Genomic DNA, 19,815 nt, shown 5'->3' with positions numbered 1-19,815 from the left:
AAATAAAAGTCCTGTTCTCTGGAGTATGCACTCGTGAGCCGAACTTAACGAATCAAGTTCGTTCTGACAAAGTACAAGAGTCCAAACTTGCTTAATCTATAATGAGAAACGGGCCGACTCTGGCGCTGCCAGGAACTTGTGAGCCCATGGGACCACAAGGGTGGTTGAGAAAACCTTTATTCTCTCTGTAATGATTAATTTATTTATCTAAAACAGTATGAAATGCATTAATTAACTGAAACATGTTGCTCAGTGAGCTTTTAAAAATGAAAAAAAAAGAAGACACATTCTTTATAGGTGTGAAAAAAAATCACACTTTATTATCATAATATAGAAAACCATAATAATGTATGCTGCACAGACATATATAGATATATTTTTGATTAAGGTGAAAAGCAAATATAATTTGCATGTTTACCATGTGTTCACAATAAATCGTACGTATTAAAATATCCAAACCTGTTGTAATGTGTGGGCTCTCTTCAGCAGGTATGATATCATCATAGACCTCGCCATAGTTTTCTGTAAAAATTAAAAAATGCATTGCAGCACAGCAGCATCAGGATGATGGCAGCAAGACACTGTTACTCAAAGACTCAAACTTTTAAAATACTAAGGGGTTTTCAATGTATTGGTACTGTCGCCCTCTGCAATCAGAACTGGTTGACAAATCAAAGTGTGTCCCTTTAAAAAAAAAAAAAAAAACTCCCACACACCAAAGGATATTAACTCACCTCAACATGCCTTTTACAATCCTGTAGTTACCCCTGGGCAATCCTAAAATCACTATTACAAACTGTACAGTAGGCAAGACATTGTTTTTAACTTGTGCCAGACATGGATATACTGGAGTAGTCAAAGATAAATTGAATTCATGAATTCATAAATGAATTCATTCATCCTCTCCACACAGCTGATATCTGCAGTTCCACAGAGACGCCTCGTTCCCCTCACACTCCACCTCATTCAGCCATATGGGTCCAGTTCCAGATCCAAACCGGGCTGGTACCGGTACTGGAGCACTGAGGGCGACTCCACACTGCAGCTGTCTGCAGACCACCTGCGCATCCTCAATATCCCACAATTCATCACTCACTGTCCCCCATGATCCACTGTGGAAAACCTCCAGCCTTCCAGCACAGTCTCCCCCAGAACCAACCAGCCTGATGAAGCTGTAGCCTAAAATTAAGAGAAACCAGTTCAAAGTATGATTTCTTAGTTCACCCGTAGTCACATGATGATTGGTTCATTTCAGATTCATAATAATTATAATAACCCTTACAATAAAACAAAATAAAACAATTCCCCCCTAACAACAGGCATTATTCACTACAACTCCAAATAATTTGAATTAAATGTACCAGAGCAGGTGATGTAGAGCTGTTCCGTGGAGCTGCAGTTAACTGCTTGTGAGCTGCTGCAGTTCCTCAGATGAGCTTCACTCCCAGAGCAGTTGAAACCCGTCACACACATGTAGCTGTGTTCAGGACTGGATGAAGAGGAGCTGGAGGTGTTGAGTACAGAACCACAGCCCAGCTGTCTGCAGACCACAGAGGCCTCAGACTCACTCCAGGAGTCCAGCAGAACTCTCCTCCAGTCCTGCCTGAAGAAAACCTCTACCTCCCCCTCACACTCCATCCCTCCAGTCAATCTCACTACACCCTCATGAGACGCCAGAGAAGAACCTGAAAGTACCACAAATATATTTTAGATTTTACAGGCTTAATAAGATTGTTTTTTACAGCACTTGAAATAAATCAGATTTAGAAATTAAACACATTGTTTTTTACAGGTACTGCTGCATTAGCTGAGCTATATATGGAGCAAAATTAGAAATTGATTTTCAGAAATCAAAATTGTCTATGGAAATGTATATACATGTTCTAAACTGAGATACATTAGTAAATGAATTGAAGTGAAGTAAAAAAAAAATATATATATAAGAACATTATAAGGGCACTTCCTCCTAAAATCACTTTACAGCCCATTGATAAGAATGTTTTAGATTCTTAAAAGCTCACCACTGCAGATGAGTCCAACATCCTGTTTATGAGAGCATGCAGTTCGACTCCATGATGAAATGGGACACTTTAACAGGTGTGTTTCGTTCCCCTGACAATCAAACACATCCGCCCAGATCCGGCCACTCCCCTCCCCAAACCAGTCTGACCACAACACAGCCACAGCACTCCCACACTTCAGCTGAGCACAGAGGACACTGGAAGCTCTCATATCCCAGCTTACATCACACACTGTACCCCACTCACTGAGGTACTGGAGCTCCACTCGACCAGAACAGGAATCTGAGCCGTTCATCAGCCGAGCCTGAGTATGACCTGAATTTACAACCAAGAGACTCGTAAAAGAGCAAGTTCTCTCCTATACTGTATATTATATAAAGAAATGTTAGACAATAATATCACATATTATACTGTACCAGAACATACAAGTCCCACATCATTACCATGAAAGCAGTTGTATTTGTGTGAAGAGGTTATTGGACAGAGAGTAATCTCAGATTCATCTCCTCTACACTGAAGCTCCTCTGAACACACCTGACCCTTCCCTTTACCAAAAGCAGCTGCTCCCAGAACCTCCACAGGAGAACCACAGCCCAGCTCTCGACACACAACCTCTGCATCCTGCTGGTCAAAGTCAGCATCACAGACTGTGAACCAAGACGCTCCATGAAAAACCTCCACTCTCCCAGAGCAAACATGAGGACCATCAGCAAGTCTGGATGTCCTGTGATCTGTGTGTAATGCAAAAATGTTAAATCTCTCTCTCTCTCTCTCTCTCTCACAATCAGATTAAATAAAGACTTGTATAATAGACAAATGCTAAACAAAACAGAAGGCTAGTAATGAGATGAAAAAATACTAGAGTTGTCAAATTAACATGTTCACTTCATTAATGAATAAAAAAAATGAACACAAATAACAAAAATACTGCTCATTAATTACCCTACTTTGTGCCCTCTGACCTCCGACGCTAGATCCCAGTTCACAGATCATATCAAACCACATAATCTATCCAATTCATCCATGTTAATAATACAGATTAATTTAGCTAGGAAAACAGTTGGCATCGCCAAATAGCCATAGTGGCTAATCCGCCATTTTGAAAATCATAACAAAAGATTTATAGAAAAACAATAAAAAAAAAGACTTTTTTTTTTTTTTATTCTGACTTTTTTTGTTGGTCAAAATATAATTAAATATCTTAATTCTGTCCATATTTGCATATTATTTTTAATCATTTTAAGCAGGGCTGGTATATTTTATTATTACACAGCAAAGCATTGAAGCTGTTATTGTAATAATAAATGTAAAAATGTTAACTATTTTAGAGTAGCCTAGAATATCTGGCATGTGTGACATTTTTTGTAATTTGCATACGAATAAAGGAGCATCAATTTATAACATTTTTTTAAGATATGTACAGTATTTACAGCATCTTTACTGACTGATTTTTTTAAGCGAAACAGCAGAGTGGTATAGAATACCATAGTCTGGCAATCTCAGTGTGTGATAATGTACACATTTATATCAAAACGATAACACATCGACTAAAATTAATATATTGTGACATAAGTTTTGTCATATCGTCCAGCACTAAATTGTTAAGCTGGAAATGGCACTACGTTTCTAATTACAGTGTGTTGACTGGTTTTGTTTTGGCACATAAAGTGTTTGAGAAGTTGTCTGGAAGTGGAAAGGACTAATGCATTTTGTTTCATTCAGGTTATAATTTTGAAAACAAATGTTGTGCTCTAACAAATCAGTACTGCAGACCCTTTTTTATTAAATTAAATTTTATCAAACAAAATGAAACTGACTAGACAATATCTTGGGTTAATATTTTCAGCAATTAAATAAAAGTCAAAGCAAATGTTAAAAAAAACATCACTGCTTCTCACATTAGCTGTAACTGTCAGAATTTAGTATGTAATAGAATATTTAATACGGAATAGGTATACAAAACAGTGACATTCCATCATATGATCTCTGATTTGATTTTGTCTATGATGTGTCGAAACATTCTCAGAAAGTTCACAAATGTAATACATGTAATACGTACGTATTACAGTTTTTGTCTAATTAAAACATACCTGAACAGGTACAGTTGTAGTCAAAAGTTTACATACACTTGTAAAAAAACATAATGTTATGGCTGTCTTGCGTTTTCAATAAGTTCTACAACTCTTATTTTTCTGTGATAGAGTGATCGGAACACATACATGTTTGTCACAAAAAACAGTCATAAAATTTGGTTCTTTCATAAATTTATTATGGGTCTGCTGAAAATGTCACCAAATCTGCTGGGTCAAAAATATACATACAGCAACATTAGTATTTGGTTACATGTCCCTTGGCCATTTTCACGGCAACTAGGCGCTTTTGGTAGCCATCCACAAGCTCCTGGCAAGCTTCAGGTCGAATGTTTGACCACTCTTCTTGACAGAATTGGTGCAGTTCAGCTAAATGTGATGGTTTTCTTGCATGAACCCGTTTCTTTAGCACTGTCCACATGTTCTCAATGGGGTTTAAGTCAGGACTTTGGGAAGGCCATTCTAAAACCTTAATTCTAGCCTGGTTTAGCCATTCCTTTACCACTTTTGATGTGTGTTTTGGGTCATTGTCTTGTTGGAACACCCAACTGCGCCCAAGACCCAACCTTCGGGCTGATGGTTTTAAGTTTTCCTGCAGAATTTGGAGGTAATCCTCCTTCTTCATTATCCCATTTACTTTCTGCAAAGAACCAGTTCCACTGGCAGCAAAACATCCCCAGAGCATAATACTACCACCACCATGCTTGACAGTAGGCATGGTGTTCCTGGGATTAAAGGCCTCACCTTTTCTCCTCCAAACATATTGCTGGGTGTTGTGGCCAAACAGCTCAATTTTTGTTTCGTCTGACCAGAGAACTTTCCTCCAGAAGGTTTTATCTTTGTCCATGTGATCAGCATCAAACTTCAGCCGAGTCTTAAGGTGCCTTTTCTGGAGCAAGGGCTTCTTTCTTGCACGGCAGCCTCTCAGTCCATGGCGATGTAAAACACGCTTGACTGTGGAGACTGACACCTGTGTTCCATCAGCTTCCAAATCCTTGCAGACCTGCTTCTTGGTGATTCTTGGTTGACTCTTGACCATCCTGACCAATCTCCTCTCGGCAGCATGTGATAGCTTGCGTTTTCTTCCTGATCGTGGCAGTGACACAACTGTTCCATGCACTTTATACTTGCGTATAATTGTCTGCACAGTTGCTCTTGGGACCTGTAGCTGCTTTGAAATGGCTCCAAGTGACTTCCCTGACTTGTTCAAGTCAATAATTCGCTTTTTCAGATCCACACTGAGTTCCTTTGACTTTCCCATTGTAGCTTTTGTAGCTGAGTCTAATCACTGGGTCAAATGAGCCCTATTTAAATGGGCTCATGAGAAGTCAACAGCTGTAGTCAATCAGAATCACTTACAAGAAGTGAAGAGGCCATGACATGAAGCTAATTTGATTGACACAACTCGCTACATCACCAAAATTGACAAATTTTGTTGCTGTATGTATATTTTTGACCCAGCAGATTTGGTGACATTTTCAGCAGACCCATAACAAATTTATGAAAGAACCAAATTTTATGACTGTTTTTTGTGACAAACATGTACAGTATGTGTTCCGATCACTCTATCACAGAAAAATAAGAGTTGTAGAACTTATTGAAAACTCAAGACAGCCATAACATTATGTTTTTTTACAAGTGTATGTAAAATTTTGACCACAACTGTAAGCTCAATATCCATATAATGATTACAGCTGTGTTCACCCCACCCTAATGATCCACAGTGTTTCAGTGTAGACTCTGATCCAGTACACTTCACATGACTCATCCAGATCGGTGCAGATCCTGGAACAGCTGCATCAGTCCTAAACGGCTCTCCACAGCCCAACTCTTTACACATGACAAAACCCGCTATGAAATTTGCACCAGCACCACAAATTGTTCCCCACTGTCCTCTGTGAAAAACCTCTGCTCTTCCAGCACAGCGACTGCCACCATCCGCCAACCTCACACTGTCTGTGTAAGAGAAAATAAGAACAAGAAAAATTTACCTCTCCATGAAGAACCTCCACTCTCCCAGAACAGTGAGAACCACCAACCACCCGGACTCCTAAAAATTGTGAACATAAAGCTGAATTTAAACATATGTGAGTCACTGCTTCAACATGAAAATGTCTTTCCATGTCATTGAATCTCTGACATTAACACAGCAAGAATGGTCAAAAGAGATATGGCATTTAACCTTCAGTGGAAAAGTTGACTAAATGAACGCTATCTGTTTCCTTACAAACAGTACTACTACGCTTAAATGGACCCTAAGCCTCTAAAATGGGTCCTTTCCCACCACTTACAAGACTTTGTTTTACATGTATGATATATTATGAACAATTTCCTGTTCCTAGTTAACAGAAGGGAACATAAAATAATTTACTGATACAATTTACCTGAACAGATGACTCCAGCATCTTTAGAATGATCACAGTTATGTTTACCCCATCCTGCTGATTCACAGTTCCTCAGTGTAGACTCAGAGCCACTGCAGTGCACATTATCCATCCAGATTGGTCCTGATCCTGATCCAAAGTAAGACTCATGATATGTATCTACAGCTTCTCCACAGCCCAGCTCTCTACACACCACTGCAGCATCTCTCATATCCCAGTTATTACCACACACTGATCCCCACTGTCCTCTATAAAGAACCTCCACTCTCCCAGCACAGCGACTGTCACCATCTACCAACCTCACACTGCCTGTACAACAGTGAGTAAGACAGACCAAGACATTGAAAAAGAATGGAAAAAAAACATGTATTTTCACCACTATAAATGATGTAAAGTAGAATTGTGGCTGAAAACTGAAATAATAGCAAGACATTTGCATTTTTGACAGAATTACAAAAAGTTTACATAAACATTGAGCTAATCTTAATGACATTAATCACAAACATGCAGCTCTTACCAGAACACACCAGTCCCACATCATTATCATGGGAGCAGTTGTGTTTGAGTGAAGATGATTTTGGACAGAAGTGAATCTGTGATTCGTTTCCTCTACACTGAAGCTCCTCTGACCACACCTGACCCTCCACTCTACCAAAAGCAGCTGCTCCCAGAACCTCCACAGGAGAACCACAGCCCAGCTCCCGACACACAACCTCTGCATCCTGCTGGTTAAAGTCAGCATCACACACTGTGACCCAGCTTTCTCCATGAAGAACCTCCACTCTTCCAGAGTAGCGAGAGCCATTAACCAGCAGGACTCCTAAAAATTACCATGAAAAAAAGAAAGCTTATTTATCAGTAATGATAAATGATTAAGCATGATGATGCTAAATATTGCACAATGAATGATTCATAAATGCATTGGAAAAAACTAAAGAGAGTATAAGGATTCAAAATAAGTTCAGTAAAGCTATGAATTACATTAAACAAATTAATATGGATCAGCAAAATTATGAAATCAGTAAAAAAAAAAAAATCAGTAAATTAATTGTTGGTTGAGAATTCCAGTGTACAGCACAGTTTGGTGATTGCTCAGTTTAAACATACCAATTTACCTTGGCAATCAACAAGGATTTAGGGTGGGTTAAAAAGAAAAATCATATGTGCTGTACACTTTGCCTACATGGCAGATAATGTACAGTCCCTGTTTACAGTGTTTTACCTGAACAGATAACTCCAGCATAGGACACCCCTAATCAAAATTTATATTATTGTGACTACAGAAGGAAATAAAAATGACCTAATGTTTAGAACACATAACATTGAAGTGGACACGTCTATTTAGCATTTTTAATATTTTTTCCCTTTACAGTTTCAAAATAACAAAAATAAAAAAGATACACATAGACTTTTAATTTGTTGGCAATCCTGTAGCAGTTATTTTCCAGACACTATATGACCTCCACCAGTCTTGTTACCTGCTTAATGGACTGGAGGAACAGAACAGTAGACACATACTTAATTCACCATTCTTGCTTTTAAACTATGTGCTGCCAGTACAAGTATTCTAAGTCTGTTCCACTCCAACCCAGAATATTACATGTGATTCACATGGACACATGTTGCTGTAGCCATTTTGTATAATGTGTTACTGCAGCTCCAAAAATCCACAAATTATCTCCAAAACAACAGTCTCTTGTGTCTGTTAGACTAGAGAAACTCATTACATTTGTCCAAAGTCTATTGTGTTTATAATTAGTGCTATCCACCAGGAAGTTTCTGCTAGCTGTGTTTTTAATGTTTTTAAACTCACACTGCAAGGTATTCTAGACAAACACAGATCCCCTACACTGAGACAGAGGGCTGTCTAAGTAGGAATAGATGAAGTCACAGGCTCATTGTGCTAAATGCAGTTCTTACCTGCACACACCAGTCCCCCTCCCCTCTACCAAACGCAGCTGCTCCCAGAACCTTCACAGGAGAACCACAGCCGAGCTCTCTCGACACACAACCTCTGCACCCTGCTGGTCAAAGTCAGCATCACACACTGTGACCCAGCTCTCTCCATGAAGAACCTCCACTCTCTCAGAGCAGTGAGAACCTAAAACCAGCCTGGCTCCTAAAATATCACAAGAGCATAAACAATGAGATAACAACAGGATTTAATAAATGAAAGTCAGACAGCACAGACACACAATGTAACTATTCAATACAGTGCACATATTATATGAACATAGTGTAGCTTGCCTGAGTCATGTTTACCCCATACTGGTGATCTACAGTTCTTCAGTCTAGACTCTGATCCACTACAGTCCACATCATCCATCCAGATTGGTCCTGATCCTGATCCAAAATGAGATTTGCCCAGTGCACAGCTTTGCACAGCTTCTCCACAGCCCAGCTCTCTACACACCACTGCAGCATCACTCATATCCCAGTCATCACCACACACTGATCCCCACTGCCCTCTATGAAGAACCTCCACTCTCCCAGCACAGCGACTGCCACCATCCACCAACCTCACACTGCCTGTACAACAGACAAGGAATAAAGAAAGAAAGAAGCGAATAAAAAAAAGAAATAATATTAGGTCTATGCTTCTTCAGCGTCGCAAGGTTATTTAACATAATTCTTAACAGATTTCGCTAATTCAAACAGCCCGAAAATGTTTTAAATAGCTCAATTTTAACGCTCTAATTACTAAAAAATGGCTCGGGTTCAGAAGGACAGTTTATGGCTCAGGTCGGGTCTGGCAGAAAGTGCATGGATTTGGGCCGGTGTTCTGTCGAATTCGGGTCGGGGTGGATTTTTGGGCCCGATCTAAGCTCTACCGCTCCACACACTGCAGGCTTTTTGCAGCGGGGGAGCCATACACTTTTACAAAAACACAGTTAACTCTGGACTGGAAATATTCCGCTGTTTTAATCTTTCCAGACCTTGTCTCACCCCTAGGCTATTTTAATTAAGTTTTTCCAATAGCAAACTATTTAAAGTTGGCTTATTTAACGTTATATAATATTTACATTCTTCATGCTGATGCTGAGCTAATGGTGGGAATACACATTCATTGAACTCTAGACGAGAAATATGTGCAGTTTTAATCTTGCAAGGTTTTTTTTTAATCGCTAGGCTTTTTTATTGAATTTTTCCAACAACAAACTATTTAAAATTGGCGTATTTACATAATATTTACATGTAAGTTACTTAACGTTACTTCTAATGCTAATATAATGCGGGGATACACTTTTAACACCTGACCAGAAATATGTGCAGTATTTTAACAAAACAATTTCAACAACAAGTTGGCTTATTTATATGAAATTTACATATAACGTTAACTTTATTCTTCACACGAACACTGAGCTAATGCTAAGCTAACAGCGCTAAGCTTACACCTGAGGAAAAATATTGTGCTGTTTTAATTTTCTCACACTTCGTCATTAAGCTATTTTATCTAGTTTTTTTCCCACAAAAAACTATTTCAAATTAGCTTATTCATAAGACAAGTTTTAAAAATCTGCTCATTTTCAAATGCAATTCATATTACATTTAAACTATGGCAATGTTTAGCTATCCTTAGACAACTAACGTTAGCTAACTACCTAGAAAGAGAGGCAAGGCCAGCACGTGCAGGTGGTGTAAGACACTACAAACACATACATGATCATAAAATAAAGGACCTGGTCGAACTTACCTTATATCTTAGTAGCACAACAAGTCCTGAGGTGAGCTGAGCTGAGCCTAAATGAGCTGTGCTTCCGCAGCAACTAAAAATGTGCTGCTTGGCGCGTTGTGGAGTTTGGGTTGTGATTATAGACTGTATAAAAGTATGGACTGGACGGTCCCCATTTACTCTCATTAAGGCGTTTTAAAGCCAAAATATGGCCGAAATGGAAGCTGCCATCTTGCCTGTGACAGAGGTGGGAGGCGGGGGGCGGGGCCGTGTGACTGCTCAAACCCCGCCCACTCCACGTAATTTTCACCAAACAAGTTTAGTTACTTTACTTAGCTAACCTGAGTTGGCTAACCTAGTTAACTATCGTTAAGTACCTAAGGCTAGGTTCAAAACCTAATGTAAATACTAAAATTATGGAGAAGAACGAAGTATGTGTAAGGGACAGTATTAGTATAACAGTAACGGCATTAGAAATGTGTGTTACCACTAGGCACCTGTAGCAGGTTAGATTCGGATAATTACAGTGTTTTTTGGGCAGGAGAAAAAAACAAGACAAGCAGTAAAAAGCCAAAGGAGCCTCACCTTTTCTGACCGCAGTTTTAGGAATTAGGAACATGAATATAAGTACCTAGTTTTCTGTTTATAAGCATTTTAATCGTTTTTTGTTCAGTTTTCTTGTGTATTATTTTGTAATAATAATATAACAATGATGTTGATATATTATAAATAAAAAATGATATGTATTCTTTAATAATGTCAATTTCCTGCACCTGTCACCATAACGTCCAAAAAAAGTTACCTAGTCCGAAGATCAAATGTTTAACTGCATATTGTCCTCCAAGTTGTGGTCATAGTTAAACGTCCAAATGTCACTAATTCCCGCTCTCTCTGCAATCTTCTGAAGGGATACGCGTGCCTCAAACCTTGCTTAAATGTACGCTCGTTTAACCCTTGTATGGTGTTCATATTTTTGTTACTCAGACAGTGTTCATGGGTCTGGTGGACCCGCTGCATTTTAATGTTTTAAATTCTGCAAAATTATGGAATAGGTCCAACTCCGTTCCATTTTTCTCTAAAAACAGGCCTTCCCTCTAAATAAGTGCAATTCAGAATAATGTTTAGGATGGAATCTGGGATAAAAAGCTAAAAAAAAAAAAAGACTTGATGTCCTGTACCGGGGAAACTGCCATCCGCCAATCCTAGTCGCATTCTTATCACACTGGGCAGCTATGCATGGTGGCTCATTTTTTGGGCAAAAGAGCATTCAATTTCTGACAGGTATCCATTTAATTCTTCAACAATATTACAAGCTGGTACAGGAACAACAGGGGCAGAAACAAAACACACACAAACTACACACCCAGACAGGAGGAGAACAGAGTAAACACCTTTATTAGCCCCGGGTCCAGTAGACCCGAACATCCTGTATGTAATTTAAATGTGTAGGGGGGGTGTTCATCAAAAATGTGTTCTGATATATGTTCTTCACAGAAAATGACCCAAAGCCAATAAGTTTGAGTTAGAAATAGTAGCTGCGTGTCCCGAACGCGCTGCCTTATAAGATCCCTTATGGGTGAAAATGCTGCCGAACGAGGGAGCTGCCTTTGAAGGGTGCGTACGCATTAAAACAGGGCTGAAATGTGCGTGCGCAACCTCTCACGCAAGAACAGTGATTTATAAAAAATATATATGGCGTAAAAAACGGGCGTACATTTAATCTAGATTTGAGACACGCGTATCCCTTCAGAAGATTGCAGAGGGAGAGGGAATCAGTGACATCATGCGTTAAAGCACGGAACTGCAGGTACATGCGTAAAAACCTTCCTCACGCATATTAATACTTAAATCAAGATTAAAAACGTATAAATGAGGCCCGCAATTCGCTGACTCATCTGGCTGCTCTCCAAAAGCATGTTTTGTCACAAGAACATAAGTATCTCTTGTGAGGAGAATAAGGTACCCACTTGAAGGTCTAAAATGAATGGGTTTATATGAAGCAATATCATAAAAATCATAGTTTATAAACGCCTTATAGTTTTTTGAAGGGAGTCGGCAGATTCTATAAACGGCTCTAGGCAGAGATGTACAGTAACCAAGTAGAACTACTTTACCTAAATGCTAAAATCTGTCTCTACTGGATTATTAACTTTCTCCTACTTCCACTTTTACTTTATTATATATTTTCAGTGAGTTTAATACTTTAACTTTAATAATTGTTTTATGTGCTGCATCGTTACAATTCTAAAAATGTTACAAACCATACTCACCAACCAAACCCACATCACATTATCACTAAAGCCAGAGCGGTAGATCGGGCGGGAGCGTTACACGTTGATTCAACCATAACATCGTTGAAACGTTGAAATGCCAGCTGGGAAAATGTTAAGACAGTTAGCCGAGCACAAGTTCCTCAGATGGGTAACTTGTGTCCTAAATGATATGAAATACTGGAATGTTTGAGCTCCGTTATCCTGCTGTGCCTGTACTGCATAATATTGGATGGGCAGATGGACACTTTGGCTCGATGTTTGAGAAAAATGAACGCTCCTTTTGGACACTGTCCCACAGGGCAGTTTGCTAAATGTGGCTTTAGCTGTTCCTTTGAATAGGGCAGAAACCTACCTCACTTACAATGAATGAGCCAATCAGTGATCAATACAGACGCCATCCTGCTGATGGAAGAAAAGCTCAGTCCAGCTCCAGCCAGATCAGATCCAGCATCCAGACTCACTTATATTTATTTACTGGGGAAATGACTGTTTCAAAATTCAAAATTCTTTGCATAATTAAAAATGCAAGGCCATGTTCACACGGCAGGTAAAAATCACAGAAAAACAATTTAGATTTTCTCACCAATTTGAATAACATATCCAAAAAATCCCATATTTACAGCTTCGTTTGTTAACACAGTGCAACTTCAAATCATACTGCACTCTGTGCAACTTCATATACGGCTCTCACTAAAAACCAGGCATTTCATGCATGACGTCTTTAAGGGGTGTGGTTTTGGGAGGGATTTCGTCGTTAGGGGAGGGGCTTAAAAAGTCAAGGAGCCTGCGCAGAGAGAGACCCGCGCAAATCAAAAAGCCAGTCGAAAGGAACTTCAGGTACAGTATTAACTCTATAAAACCCTTTTTGTGGAATAAAACGTGCACAAAACGATAGAAAATATTAAAAATATATCTGGATAAATCGATTTATATCAGTTTAATCTGTTTAAGGAACTTAAGGTATAGTATTGATTCTATAAAACCCTTTTTGTGGAATAAAACGTGCACGAAACGCTAGAAAATATTCGAAATATATCTGGATAAATCGGTTTATATCAGTTTAATCTGTTTAAGGAACTTAAGGTACAGTATTGACTCTATAAAACCTTTTTTGTGGAATAAAACGTGCACAAAACGATAGAAAATATTAAAAATATATCTGGATAAATCGATTTATATCAGTTTAATCTGTTTAAGGAACTTAAGGTACAGTATTGACTCTATAAAACCCTTTTTGTGGAATAAAACGTGCACGAAACGCTAGAAAATATTCGAAATATATCTGGATAAATCGGTTTATATCAGTTTAATGTGATTTATATATATCTGGTATCCAAATACCTGGATGCTGTGGCAGGTATTTCATGTCAATGCAGTTTAATGTGATTTATATATATCTGGTATCCAAATACCTGGATGTTGTGGCAGGTATTTCATGTCAGTGCAGTTTAATCTGATTTATATAAATCTGGTATCCAAATACCTGGATGTTGTGGCGGGTATTTCATGTCAGTGCAGTTTAATCTGATTTATATTTATCTGGTATCCAAATACCTGGATGTTGTGGCGGGTATTTCATGTCAGTGCAGTTTAATGTGATTTATATTTATCTGGTATCCAAATACCTGGATGTTGTGGCGGGTATTTCATGTCAGTGCAGTTTAATCTGATTTATATTTATCTGGTATCCAAATACCTGGATGTTGTGGCGGGTATTTCATGTCAATGCAGTTTAATGTGATTTATATAAATCTGGTATCCAAATACCTGGATGTTGTGGCGGGTATTTCATGTCAGTGCAGTTTAATCTGATTTATATAAATCTGGTATCCAAATACCTGGATGTTGTGGCGGGTATTTCATGTCAGTGCAGTTTAATGTGATTTATATAAATCTGGTATCCAAATACCTGGATGCTGTGGCGGGTATTTCATGTCAATGCAGTTTAATGTGATTTATATTTATCTGGTATCCAAATACCTGGATGTTGTGGCGGGTATTTCATGTCAGTGCAGTTTAATCTGATTTATATTTATCTGGTATCCAAATACCTGGATGTTGTGGCGGGTATTTCATGTCAATGCAGTTTAATCTGATTTATATTTATCTGGTATCCAAATACCTGGATGTTGTGGCGGGTATTTCATGTCAGTGCAGTTTAATCTGATTTATATTTATCTGGTATCCAAATACCTGGATGCTGTGGCGGGTATTTCATGTCAGTGCAGTTTAATGTGATTTATATTTATCTGGTATCCAAATACCTGGATGTTGTGGCGGGTATTTCATGTCAGTGCAGTTTAATGTGATTTATATATATCTGGTATCCAAATACCTGGATGTTGTGGCGGGTATTTCATGTCAGTGCAGTTTATATCTGTTTATATCTGTTTAATCTGATTTATATAAATCTGGTATCCAAATACCTGGATGTTGTGGCGGGTATTTCATGTCAGTGCAGTTTAATCTGATTTATATTTATCTGGTATCCAAATACCTGGATGTTGTGGCAGGTATTTCATGTCAATGCAGTTTAATGTGATTTATATATATCTGGTATCCAAATACCTGGATGTTGTGGCGGGTATTTCATGTCAGTGCAGTTTATATCTGTTTATATCTGTTTAATCTGATTTATATAAATCTGGTATCCAAATACCTGGATGTTGTGGCGGGTATTTCATGTCAGTGCAGTTTAATCTGATTTATATTTATCTGGTATCCAAATACCTGGATGTTGTGGCAGGTATTTCATGTCAGTGCAGTTTAATGTGATTTATATATATCTGGTATCCAAATACCTGGATGTTGTGGCAGGTATTTCATGTCAATGCAGTTTAATGTGATTTATATATATCTGGTATCCAAATACCTGGATGTTGTGGCGGGTATTTCATGTCAGTGCAGTTTATATCTGTTTATATCTGTTTGGTATCCAAATACCTGGATGTTGTGGCGGGTATTTCATGTCAGTGCAGTTTAATGTGATTTATATATATCTGGTATCCAAATACCTGGATGTTGTGGCGGGTATTTCATGTCAATGCAGTTTAATGTGATTTATATAAATCTGGTATCCAAATACCTGGATGTTGTGGCGGGTATTTCATGTCAGTGCAGTTTAATGTGATTTATATATACCTGGTATCCAAATACCTGGATGTTGTGGCGGGTATTTCATGTCAGTGCAGTTTATATCTGTTTATATCTGTTTGGTATCCAAATACCTGGATGTTGTGGCAGGTATTTCATGTCAATGCAGTTTAATGTGATTTATATATACCTGGTATCCAAATACCTGGATGTTGTGGCGGGTATTTCATGTCAATGCAGTTTAATGTGATTTATATAAATCTGGTATCCAAATACCTGGATGTTGTGGCGGGTATTTCATGTCAGTGCAGTTTAATCTGATTTATATGAATCTGGTATCCAAATACCTGGATGTTGTGGCAGGTATTTCATGTCAATGCAGTTTAATGTGATTTATATTTATCTGGTATCCAAATACCTGGATGTTGTGGCAGGTATTTCATGTCAATGCAGTTTAATGTGATTTATATTTATCTGGTATCCAAATACCTGGATGTTGTGGCAGGTATTTCATGTCAGTGCAGTTTATATCTGTTTATATCTGTTTGGTATCCAAATACCTGGATGTTGTGGCAGGTATTTCATGTCAGTGCAGTTTAATGTGATTTATATATATCTGGTATCCAAATACCTGGATGCTGTGGCGGGTATTTCATGTCAGTGCAGTTTATATCTGTTTATATCTGTTTAATCTGATTTATATAAATCTGGTATCCAAATACCTGGATGCTGTGGCAGGTATTTCATGTCAGTGCAGTTTATATCTGTTTATATCTGTTTGGTATCCAAATACCTGGATGTTGTGGCGGGTATTTCATGTCAGTGCAGTTTATATCTGTTTATATCTGTTTGGTATTCAAATACCTGGATGTTGTGGCGGGTATTTCATGTCAGTGCAGTTTAATGTGATTTATATATATCTGGTATCCAAATACCTGGATGTTGTGGCGGGTATTTCATGTCAGTGCAGTTTAATGTGATTTATATATATCTGGTATCCAAATACCTGGATGTTGTGGCGGGTATTTCATGTCAGTGCAGTTTAATCTGATTTATATGAATCTGGTATCCAAATACCTGGATGTTGTGGCAGGTATTTCATGTCAATGCAGTTTAATGTGATTTATATTTATCTGGTATCCAAATACCTGGATGTTGTGGTAGGTATTTCATGTCAATGCAGTTTAATGTGATTTATATATATCTGGTATCCAAATACCTGGATGCTGTGGCGGGTATTTCATGTCAGTGCAGTTTAATGTGATTTATATTTATCTGGTATCCAAATACCTGGATGTTGTGGCAGGTATTTCATGTCAGTGCAGTTTAATCGGATTTATATGAATCTGGTATCCAAATACCTGGATGTTGTGGCAGGTATTTCATGTCAGTGCAGTTTAATCTGATTTATATGAATCTGGTATCCAAATACCTGGATGTTGTGGCAGGTATTTCATGTCAATGCAGTTTAATGTGATTTATATTTATCTGGTATCCAAATACCTGGATGTTGTGGCAGGTATTTCATGTCAATGCAGTTTAATGTGATTTATATATATCTGGTATCCAAATACCTGGATGCTGTGGCGGGTATTTCATGTCAGTGCAGTTTAATGTGATTTATATTTATCTGGTATCCAAATACCTGGATGTTGTGGCAGGTATTTCATGTCAGTGCAGTTTATATCTGTTTATATCTGTTTAATCTGATTTATATAAATCTGGTATCCAAATACCTGGATGTTGTGGCGGGTATTTCATGTCAGTGCAGTTTAATGTGATTTATATATACCTGGTATCCAAATACCTGGATGTTGTGGCGGGTATTTCATGTCAGTGCAGTTTATATCTGTTTATATCTGTTTGGTATTCAAATACCTGGATGTTGTGGCGGGTATTTCATGTCAGTGCAGTTTAATGTGATTTATATATATCTGGTATCCAAATACCTGGATGTTGTGGCGGGTATTTCATGTCAGTGCAGTTTAATGTGATTTATATATATCTGGTATCCAAATACCTGGATGTTGTGGCGGGTATTTCATGTCAGTGCAGTTTAATCTGATTTATATATATCTGGTATCCAAATACCTGGATGTTGTGGCGGGTATTTCATGTCAGTGCAGTTTAATGTGATTTATATTTATCTGGTATCCAAATACCTGGATGTTGTGGCAGGTATTTCATGTCAATGCAGTTTAATGTGATTTATATTTATCTGGTATCCAAATACCTGGATGTTGTGGCAGGTATTTCATGTCAATGCAGTTTAATGTGATTTATATTTATCTGGTATCCAAATACCTGGATGTTGTGGCAGGTATTTCATGTCAATGCAGTTTAATGTGATTTATATATATCTGGTATCCAAATACCTGGATGCTGTGGCGGGTATTTCATGTCAGTGCAGTTTAATCTGATTTATATTTATCTGGTATCCAAATACCTGGATGCTGTGGCGGGTATTTCATGTCAGTGCAGTTTATATCTGTTTATATCTGTTTGGTATCCAAATACCTGGATGTTGTGGCAGGTATTTCATGTCAGTGCAGTTTAATCTGATTTATATGAATCTGGTATCCAAATACCTGGATGTTGTGGCGGGTATTTCATGTCAGTGCAGTTTATATCTGTTTATATCTGTTTGGTATCCAAATACCTGGATGTTGTGGCGGGTATTTCATGTCAGTGCAGTTTAATGTGATTTATATAAATCTGGTATCCAAATACCTGGATGTTGTGGCAGGTATTTCATGTCAATGCAGTTTAATGTGATTTATATATATCTGGTATCCAAATACCTGGATGCTGTGGCAGGTATTTCATGTCAATGCAGTTTAATGTGATTTATATATATCTGGTATCCAAATACCTGGATGCTGTGGCAGGTATTTCATGTCAATGCAGTTTATATCTGTTTATATCTGTTTAATCTGATTTATATAAATCTGGTATCCAAATACCTGGATGTTGTGGCGGGTATTTCATGTCAGTGCAGTTTAATCTGATTTATATTTATCTGGTATCCAAATACCTGGATGTTGTGGCACTGGTATGTCAGTGCAGTTTATATTTGCTTACATCTGTTTGAACACAAATACTTAATGTTACATTATTATTAGTAATTATTTATTATTGAATTATTTATTTTTTTGCTTTACTTTGTCTAACATACTTTCTTTGATGTTTTGTTTTTCAGGTTATGACAGTGTGAAGAACAGACCATCACCAAAACTAGGGACAATATGCTGTTTAAAAAATAATTAATTGGAGTCTCACTTCAGAACTATTTTATTATCAAGTCTAAAGTCTTACAGCACTTCATGCGTCCCTCTGCTGACAACTTTTATGGAGATGCAGATTTCATTTTCCAGCAAGACTTGACACACTGCCCACACTGCCAAAAGTCTTATATAATATTCAAATTATATCATCTATATATGAGTTTCACATTTTAAACTGAATAACTAAAATAAAGTAACTTCAATGATATATATATATATATATTTTTTTTTAGATGCACTAATATATTTTTAAAATTAAATATATTTCTACTCCTAGATACTCCTTAATATTGTCCATCATTTATGTTATTCCATGCTTAGTTTTCAGTTACGCAGCACAAAGTTATATGTCAAGTCTGGTCACCCGTGGTACATAAATTAAATCTTCAAAATAGTTGCACATTTTACTGCATAGTTTATTGATAAAAAAACATGTTTTCTGCACTGTTTTTTGTTTTACTTTGATAATAAATTAAATATGTCACTTGATCAAGACTGGCCAAAATCACATTTGAGTGTTTTCTAGACCTCCTGAGGTGTTTGTGAATACAAATTTAGATTTAGATCATAAACAAATTAATCATTAGCTTATGAGGTCAAACAAACAAGACTACAAAATTACAGATTGGTAACAACAGAGTAATATCATGAAACTGAAAATAAGAAGGCAGGACCAAATCAAATGTAAAACTTAATGATTTTATTTTTTTCCCCAGTTTTTTGCATCTATAACCAATATTTACATTTAATTATAAAAGGAGCAATATACAACAACTAGCTCCAACATTTTAAAGCCAAACACTTAAAAGAAACTATTCATGCACACAGTGGATCAGGGTCATGGGAAGACAGGGCAAGTCATTAACCCATTAATTAAAATTTGGTTTCTGATATTAGGCACATTTCAAGATTTGTCCATCCTCAAGCAGCAAACAACAAACACACTACTGTCAGTGTCTAACAGCAGCTAGTTTGCAAAGTAATTATTAAACAGTGC

At 37.5% G+C, this 19,815-nt stretch overlaps 1 protein-coding gene across 22 annotated transcripts in view; it reads right to left on the bottom strand.

Annotated features, from left to right (window-relative positions):
* Positions 1-10,423, bottom strand: part of LOC111189788 (scavenger receptor cysteine-rich type 1 protein M130) — a 35,394-nt gene extending 24,971 nt beyond the window's left edge. For 6 of the 22 annotated variants that reach the window (XM_049464493.1, XM_049464498.1, XM_049464503.1 and 3 more), the window contains exons 1-4: positions 7,013-7,240; positions 6,103-6,161; positions 1,362-1,685; positions 460-1,179 (exon numbers count right to left, since the gene is read on the bottom strand). In XM_049464493.1, the coding sequence (XP_049320450.1) occupies positions 460-544 (85 nt within the window). In that variant the 5' untranslated portion in view covers positions 545-1,179; positions 1,362-1,685; positions 6,103-6,161; positions 7,013-7,240. Of the gene's footprint in view, positions 1-459; positions 1,180-1,361; positions 1,686-2,021; positions 2,158-2,267; positions 2,293-2,555; positions 2,753-6,102; positions 6,490-7,012; positions 7,261-8,507; positions 8,615-8,742; positions 9,025-10,189 lie in introns of those variants that run through there. The other 16 variants (XR_007424321.1, XR_007424317.1, XR_007424320.1 and 13 more) reach the window with 12 other exon arrangements.
* Positions 10,424-19,815: the final 9,392 nt, after the last annotated feature.

This window comes from Astyanax mexicanus, chromosome 15 (assembly GCF_023375975.1).
Source record: "Astyanax mexicanus isolate ESR-SI-001 chromosome 15, AstMex3_surface, whole genome shotgun sequence".
Taxonomy (NCBI): domain Eukaryota; kingdom Metazoa; phylum Chordata; class Actinopteri; order Characiformes; family Acestrorhamphidae; genus Astyanax; species Astyanax mexicanus.
The sequence above is the reverse complement of the archived record's forward strand: the minus strand, read 5'-3'. Positions and strand labels throughout refer to the sequence as shown.